Source organism: Pseudophryne corroboree, chromosome 10 (genome assembly GCF_028390025.1).
Source record: "Pseudophryne corroboree isolate aPseCor3 chromosome 10, aPseCor3.hap2, whole genome shotgun sequence".
NCBI classification, from domain to species: Eukaryota; Metazoa; Chordata; class Amphibia; order Anura; family Myobatrachidae; genus Pseudophryne; species Pseudophryne corroboree.
Window position 1 is genome coordinate 376686153 of NC_086453.1, and position 9328 is coordinate 376695480.

Here is a 9328-nt window from a genome sequence, read left to right on the forward strand (position 1 = left end):
CATGGGTAGCTGAGGAGACACTAATGAATGTGACACATGGGGAGCTGAGGAGACACTAATGAATGTGACACATGGGGAGCTGAGGAGACACTAATGAATGTGACACATGGGTAGCTGAGGAGACACTAATGAATGTGACACATGGGGAGCTGAGGAGACACTAATGAATGTGACACATGGGGAGCTGAGGAGACACTAATGAATGTGACACATGGGGAGCTGAGGAGACACTAATGAATGTGACACATGGGTAGCTGAGGAGACACTAATGAATGTGACACATGGGTAGCTGAGGGGACACTAATGAATGTGACACATGGGGTGCTGAGGAGACACTAATGAATGTGACACATGGGCAGCTGAGGAGACACTAATGAATGTAACACATGGGGAGCTGAGGGGACACTAATGAATGTGACACATGGGTAGCTGAGGGGACACTAATGAATGTGACACATGGGTAGCTGAGGGGACACTAATGAATGTGACACATGGATAGCTGAGGAGACAGTAATGAATGTGACACATGGGTAGCTGAGGAGACACTAATGAATGTGACACATGGGGAGCTGAGGAGACACTAATGAATGTGACACATGGGTAGCTGATGGGACACTAATGAATGTGACACATGGGTAGCTGAGGGGACACTAATGAATGTGACACATGGGTAGCTGAGGAGACAATAATGAATGTGACACATGGGTAGCGGAGAAGATAATAATGAATGTGACACGTGAATAGCGGAGGAGACACTAATGAATGTGACACGCGGGGTAGATGAGGAGACACTAATGAATGTGACACATGGGGAGCTGAGGAGACACTAATGAATGTGACACATGGGTAGCTGAGGAGACACTAATGAATGTGACACATGGGGAGCTGAGGGGACACTAATGAATGTGACACATGGGTAGCTGAGGGGACACTAATGAATGTGACACATGGGTAGCTGAGGGGACACTAATGAATGTGACACATGGGTAGCTGAGGAGACACTAATGAATGTGACACATGGGTAGCTGAGGGGACACTAATGAATGTGACACATGGGTAGCTGAGGGGACACTAATGAATGTGACACATGGGTAGCTGAGGGGACACTAATGAATGTGACACATGGGTAGCTGAGGGGACACTAATGAATGTGACACATGGGTAGCTGAGGGGACACTAATGAATGTGACACATGGGTAGCTGAGGGGACACTAATGAATGTGACACATGGGTAGCTGAGGGGACACTAATGAATGTGACACATGGGTAGCTGAGGAGACACTAATGAATGTGACACATGGGTAGCTGAGGGGACACTAATGAATGTGACACATGGGTAGCTGAGGGGACACTAATGAATGTGACACATGGGTAGCTGAGGGGACACTAATGAATGTGACACATGGGTAGCTGAGGGGACACTAATGAATGTGACACATGGGTAGCTGAGGGGACACTAATGAATGTGACACATGGGTAGCTGAGGGGACACTAATGAATGTGACACATGGGTAGCTGAGGAGACACTAATGAATGTGACACATGGGTAGCTGAGGGGACACTAATGAATGTGACACATGGGTAGCTGAGGGGACACTAATGAATGTGACACATGGGGAGCTGAGGAGACACTAATGAATGTGACACATGGGGAGCTGAGGAGACACTAATGAATGTGACACATGGGTAGCCGAGGAGACACTAATGAATGTGACACATGGGGAGCTGAGGAGACACTAATAAATGTGACACATGGGGAGCTGAGGAGATAATAATAAATGTGACACATGGGTAGCTGAGGAGACACTAATGAATGTGACACATGGGTAGCTGAGGAGACACTAATGAATGTGACACATGGGGAGCTGAGGAGACACTAATGAATGTGACACATGGGTAGCTGAGGAGATAATAATGAATGTGACACATGGGGAGCTGAGGGGACACTAATGAATGTGACACATGGGTAGCTGAGGAGACACTAATGAATGTGACACATGGGTAGCTGAGGAGACACTAATGAATGTGACACATGGGGAGCTGTGGAGACACTAATGAATGTGACACATGGGTAGCTGATGAGACACTAATAAATGTGACACATGGGGAGCTGAGGGGACACTAATGAATGTGACACATGGGTAGCTGAGGTGACACTAATGAATGTGACACATGGGTAGCTGAGGAGACACTAATGAATGTGACACATGGGTAGCTGAGGAGACACTAATGAATGTGACACATGGGTAGCTGAGGGGACACTAATGAATGTGACACATGGGGTGCTGAGGAGACACTAATGAATGTGACACATGGGCAGCTGAGGAGACACTAATGAATGTAACACATGGGTAGCTGAGGAGACACTAATGAATGTGACACATGGGTAGCGGAGAAGAGAATAATGAATGTGACACGTGAATAGCGGAGGAGACACTAATGAATGTGACACGCGGGGTAGATGAGGAGACACTAATGAATGTGACAAATAGGTAGCTGAGGGGACACTAATGAATGTGACACATGGGGAGCTGAGGAGATAATAATAAATGTGACACATGGGTAGCTGAGGAGACACTAATGAATGTGACACATGGGTAGCTGAGGAGACACTAATGAATGTGACACATGGGGAGCTGAGGAGACACTAATGAATGTGACACATGGGTAGCTGAGGAGACACTAATGAATGTGACACATGGGGAGCTGAGGGGACACTAATGAATGTGACACATGGGTAGCTGAGGAGATAATAATGATTGTGACACATGGGGAGCTGAGGGGACACTAATGAATGTGACACATGGGTAGCTGAGGTGACACTAATGAATGTGACACATGGGTAGCTGAGAGACACTAATGCATGTGACACATGGGTAGCTGAGGTGACACTAATGAATGTGACACATGGGTAGCTGTGGAGACACTAATGAATGTGACACATGGGTAGCTGAGGAGACACTAATGAATGTGACACATGGGTAGCTGAGGGGACACTAATGGATGTGACACATGGGGAGCTGAGGAGACACTAATGAATGTGACACATGGGTAGCTGAGGAGACACTAATGAATGTGACACATGCGTAGCTGAGGAGACACTAATGAATGTGACACATGGGGAGCTGAGGGGACACTAATGAATGTGACACATGCGTAGCTGAGGAGACACTAATGAATGTGACACATGGGTAGCTGAGGAGACACTAATGAATGTGACACATGGGGAGCTGAGGAGATAATAATAAATGTGACACATGCGTAGCTGAGGAGACACTAATGAATGTGACACATGGGGAGCTGAGGAGACACTAATGAATGTGACACATGGGTAGCTGAGGAGACACTAATGAATGTGACACATGCGTAGCTGAGGAGACACTAATGAATGTGACACATGGGGAGCTGAGGGGACACTAATGAATGTGACACATGCGTAGCTGAGGAGACACTAATGAATGTGACACATGGGGAGCTGAGGAGACACTAATGAATGTGACACATGGGTAGCTGAGGAGACACTAATGAATGTGACACATGCGTAGCTGAGGAGACACTAATGAATGTGACACATGGGTAGCTGAGGAGACACTAATGAATGTGACACATGGGGAGCTGAGGAGATAATAATAAATGTGACACATGGGTAGCTGAGGAGACACTAATGAATGTGACACATGGGGAGCTGAGGAGATAATAATAAATGTGACACATGGGAAGCTGAGGAGACAATAATGAATGTGACACATGGGGATCTGAGGAGATAATAATAAATGTGACACGTGGGGAGCTGAGGAGACAATAATGAATGTGACACATGGGTAGCTGAGGAGACACTAATGAATGTGACACGTAGGTAGCTGAGGGGACACTAATGAATGTGACACATGGGGAGCTGAGGAGATAATAATAAATGTGACACATGGGTAGCTGAGGAGACACTAATGAATGTGACACATGGGTAGCTGAGGGGACACTAATGAATGTGACACATGGGTAGCTGAGGAGACACTAATGAATGTGACACATGGGGAGCTGAGGAGACACTAATGAATGTGACACATGGGTAGCTGAGGAGACACTAATGCATGTGACACATGGGTAGCTGAGGAGACACTAATGCATGTGACACATGGGTAGCTGAGGAGACAATAATGAATGTGACACATGGGTAGCTGAGGAGACAATAATGAATGTGACACATGGGTAGCTGAGGAGACACTAATGAATGTGACACATGGGGAGCTGAGGAGACAGTAATGAATGTGACACATGGGTAGCTGAGGAGACACTAATGAATGTGACACATGGGGAGCTGAGGGGACACTAATGAATGTGACACATGGGTAACTGAGGAGACACTAATGCATGTGACACATGGGTAGCTGAGGAGACACTAATGCATGTGACACATGGGTAGCTGAGGAGACACTAATGAATGTGACACATGGGGAGCTGAGGAGACACTAATGAATGTGACACATGGGTAACTGAGGAGACACTAATGAATGTGACACATGGGGAGCTGAGGAGACACTAATGAATGTGACACATGGGTAACTGAGGAGACACTAATGAATGTGACACATGGGTAACTGAGGAGACACTAATGAATGTGTCACATGGGTAACTGAGGAGACACTAATGAATGTGACACATGGGGAGCTGAGGAGACACTAATGAATGTGACACATGGGGAGCTGAGGAGACACTAATGAATGTGACACATGGGTAGCTGAGGAGACACTAATGAATGTGACACATGGGGAGCTGAGGAGACACTAATGAATGTGACACATGGGTAGCTGAGGGGACACTAATGAATGTGACACATGGGTAGCTGAGGAGATACTAATGAATGTGACACATGGGGAGCTGAGGAGATACTAATGAATGTGACACATGGGGAGCTGAGGAGATACTAATGAATGTGACACATGGGGAGCTGAGGAGACACTAATGAATGTAACACATGGGTAGCTGAGGGGACACTAATGAATGTGACACATGGGTAGCTGAGGAGACACTAATGAATGTGACACATGGGTAGCTGAGGATACACTAATAAATGTGACACATGGGGAGCTGAGGGGACACTAATGAATGTGACACATGGGGAGCTGAGGAGACACTAATGAATGTGACACATGGGTAGCTGAGGAGACACTAATGAATGTGACACATAGGTAGCTGAGGAGATACTAATGAATGTGACACATGGGTAGCTGAGGAGACAGTAATGAATGTGACACATGGGTAGCTGAGGAGACACTAATGAATGTGACACATGGGTAGCTGATGGGACACTAATGAATGTGACACATGGGTAGCTGAGGGGACACTAATGAATGTGACACATGGGTAGCTGAGGTGACACTAATGAATGTGACACATGGGTAGCTGAGGAGACACTAATGAATGTGACACATGGGTAGCTGAGGAGACACTAATGAATGTGACACATGGGGAGCTGAGGAGACACTAATGAATGTGACACATGGGGAGCTGAGGAGACACTAATGAATGTGACACATGGGGAGCTGAGGAGACACTAATGAATGTGACACATGGGGAGCTGAGGAGACACTAATGAATGTGACACATGGGTAGCTGAGGAGACACTAATGAATGTGACACATGGGGAGCTGAGGAGACACTAATGAATGTGACACATGGGGAGCTGAGGAGACACTAATGAATGTGACACATGGGGAGCTGAGGAGACACTAATGAATGTGACACATGGGTAGCTGATGGGACACTAATGAATGTGACACATGGGTAGCTGAGGGGACACTAATGAATGTGACACATGGGTAGCTGAGGAGACACTAATGAATGTGACACAGGGGGAGCTGAGGAGACACTAATGAATGTGACACATGGGGAGCTGAGGAGACACTAATGAATGTGACACATGGGTAACTGAGGGGACACTAATGAATGTGACACATGGGGAGCTGAGGAGACAATAATGAATGTGACACATCGGTAGCTGAGGACACACTAATGAATGTGACACATGGGTAGCTGAGGGGACACTAATGAATGTGACACATGGGGAGCTGAGGAGACACTAATGAATGTGACACATGGGGAGCTGAGGAGACACTAATGAATGTGACACATGGGTAGCTGAGGAGACACTAATGAATGTGACAAATAGGTAGCTGAGGAGATACTAATGAATGTGACACATGGGTAGCTGAGGAGACAGTAATGAATGTGACACATGGGTAGCTGAGGAGACACTAATGAATGTGACACATGGGTAGCTGATGGGACACTAATGAATGTGACACATGGGTAGCTGAGGGGACACTAATGAATGTGACACATGGGTAGCTGAGAAGACACTAATGAATGTGACACATGGGTAGCGGAGAAGATAATAATGAATGTGACACATGGGTAGCGGAGGAGACACTAATGAATGTGACACGCGGGGTAGATGAGGAGACACTAATGAATGTGACACATGGGTAGCTGAGGAGACACTAATGAATGTGACACATGGGTAGCTGAGGAGACACTAATGAATGTGACACATGGGGAGCTGAGGGGACACTAATAAATGTGACACATGGGTAGCTGAGGAGACACTAATGAATGTGACACATGGGTAGCTGAGGGGAAACTAATGAATGTGACACATGGGTAGCTGAGGAGACACTAATGAATGTGACACGTGGGTAGCTGAGGGGACACTAATGAATGTGACACATGGGGAGCTGAGGGGACACTAATGAATGTGACACATGGGGAGCTGAGGGGACACTAATGAATGTGACACATGGGTAGCTGAGGGGACACTAATGAATGTAACACATGGGTAGCTGAGGAGACACTAATGAATGTGACACATGGGTAGCTGAGGGGACACTAATGAATGTGACACATGGGTAGCTGAGGGGACACTAATGAATGTGACACATGGGGAGCTGAGGAGACACTAATGAATGTGACACATGGGTAGCTGAGGAGACACTAATGAATGTGACACATGGGTAGCTGAGAGGACACTAATGAATGTGACACATGGGGAGCTGAGGAGACACTAATGAATGTGACACATGGGTAGCTGAGGAGACACTAATGAATGTGACACATGGGTAGCTGAGGGGACACTAATGAATGTGACACGTGGGTAGCTGAGGAGACACTAATGAATGTGACACATGGGGAGCTGAGGGGACACTAATGATTGTGACACATGGGTAGCTGAGGGGACACTAATGAATGTGACACGTGGGTAGCTGAGGAGACACTAATGAATGTGACACATGGGGAGCTGAGGGGACACTAATGAATGTGACACGTGGGTAGCTGAGGAGACACTAATGAATGTGACACATGGGGAGCTGAGGGGACACTAATGATTGTGACACATGGGAAGCTGAGGGGACACTAATGAATGTGACACATGGGTAGCTGAGGGGACACTAATGAATGTGACACATGGGGAGCTGAGGGGACACTAATGAATGTGACACATGGGTAGCTGAGGGGACACTAATGAATGTAACACATGGGTAGCTGAGGAGACACTAATGAATGTGACACATGGGTAGCTGAGGGGACACTAATGAATGTGACACATGGGTAGCTGAGGGGACACTAATGAATGTGACACATGGGGAGCTGAGGAGACACTAATGAATGTGACACATGGGTAGCTGAGGAGACACTAATGAATGTGACACATGGGTAGCTGAGGAGACACTAATGAATGTGACACATGGGTAGCTGAGAGGACACTAATGAATGTGACACATGGGGAGCTGAGGAGACACTAATGAATGTGACACATGGGTAGCTGAGGAGACACTAATGAATGTGACACATGGGTAGCTGAGGGGACACTAATGAATGTGACACGTGGGTAGCTGAGGAGACACTAATGAATGTGACACATGGGGAGCTGAGGGGACACTAATGATTGTGACACATGGGAAGCTGAGGGGACACTAATGAATGTGACACATGGGGAGCTGAGGGGACACTAATGATTGTGACACATGGGTAGCTGAGGGGACACTAATGAATGTGACACGTGGGTAGCTGAGGAGACACTAATGAATGTGACACATGGGGAGCTGAGGGGACACTAATGATTGTGACACATGGGAAGCTGAGGGGACACTAATGAATGTGACACGCGGGGTAGTATGTTTGTTAGTGTGAATATAATGATTATCAGTTACAGACATTGAGCTGCTTTATACTTAGATTACTGAATAGAGACAGCACCAAGAATCTGTGTGTATCTGGTAAACACGTCACCGGTAGGTGGGACTACAAGGAAAACGTCACAGCCCTCGGGTGCGTACTGTATATTACTAGCTGTAATTGCATTGCTTGGCCGCCTCAGACGTCCTTTGAAGCCCCCACCCTTCAAGACCACCTCCTAGCTCTGACACAGAGCTAAGGGGCGGAGCCTCGACACCACACTTTTGCCTGAAATGAATGAAGCACATCGCCCATAGAAGCTGGAGCACAGCAGTGAGGTAGTAACCATAGTAGTTATGGTAGCTGTATTGGGAATACATCGTTTGGGTGGAATTATTCTTAAATAATTATTTTAAAAAATATATAATTTTTTTTTTCCCCTGATGACAGGAACCAATGAGGTGATGAGGATGATAGTGGCTAGAAGCCTCTTACAGGGATAAAGCAAAGAAAGATTGTGTCACGCACCAGCACGCGATCATCTCCGCAGGCGGAAATTTTACTGTTATTCTTGTCAGCCGCCGCTACTTAGCAAAGTCGCCAAGGACACCACTTACTACATGGATAATACCATATGGAAGAGATTGCAAACCTGGGCTTTGGGCTGTTTTTCTTGTTCGTCTTTTTGATGCACGGATTATTATTTATACAGTGTCCCCTTCTGTCTATTGTTTGTGTAAGTTTATGGTCATGTAAATCCCGGACAGTTCTCAGCATCACAGGCCTCCAGTCCCGCTGCTGTAGAACACGGATAAGATAAGATGATTGAATTTACAGACTCCTCAGCTTCCAGGGTGACTACGGTGAAAACTGGGGCCATATTCTGTAGGGTGGAATAAAGCCCTTTTTCCAGCAACGCTGTGTGTTACATTGTGTGGTGACGTTTTTCTACAGATTAAGCTGAAAATGTCATAGTTTCTTATGGAACAATGGCCCTCGAGTTGATCGCTCGCTAGCTGTTTTTAGCAGTCGTGCAATCGCCATGCCGCCTCCCACTGGGAGTGTATCTTAGCTTAGCAGAAGTGTGAACGAAAGGATCGCAGAGCGGCTACAAAATAATTTTGTGCAGTGTCAGAGTAGCTCCAGACCTACTCAGCGC

The 9328-nt window shown here is 46.6% G+C and overlaps 1 protein-coding gene across 1 annotated transcript in view; it reads left to right on the forward strand.

Moving 5' to 3' along the window:
- ACAD8 (acyl-CoA dehydrogenase family member 8) overlaps positions 1–9085 on the forward strand; it is a 128507-nt gene extending 119422 nt beyond the window's left edge. Inside the window, exon 11 of the mRNA XM_063943791.1 lies at positions 8620–9085. Within this exon, the coding sequence (XP_063799861.1) occupies positions 8620–8672 (53 nt within the window). The 3' untranslated portion in view covers positions 8673–9085. The remainder of the gene's footprint in view (positions 1–8619) is intronic.
- Positions 9086–9328: the final 243 nt, after the last annotated feature.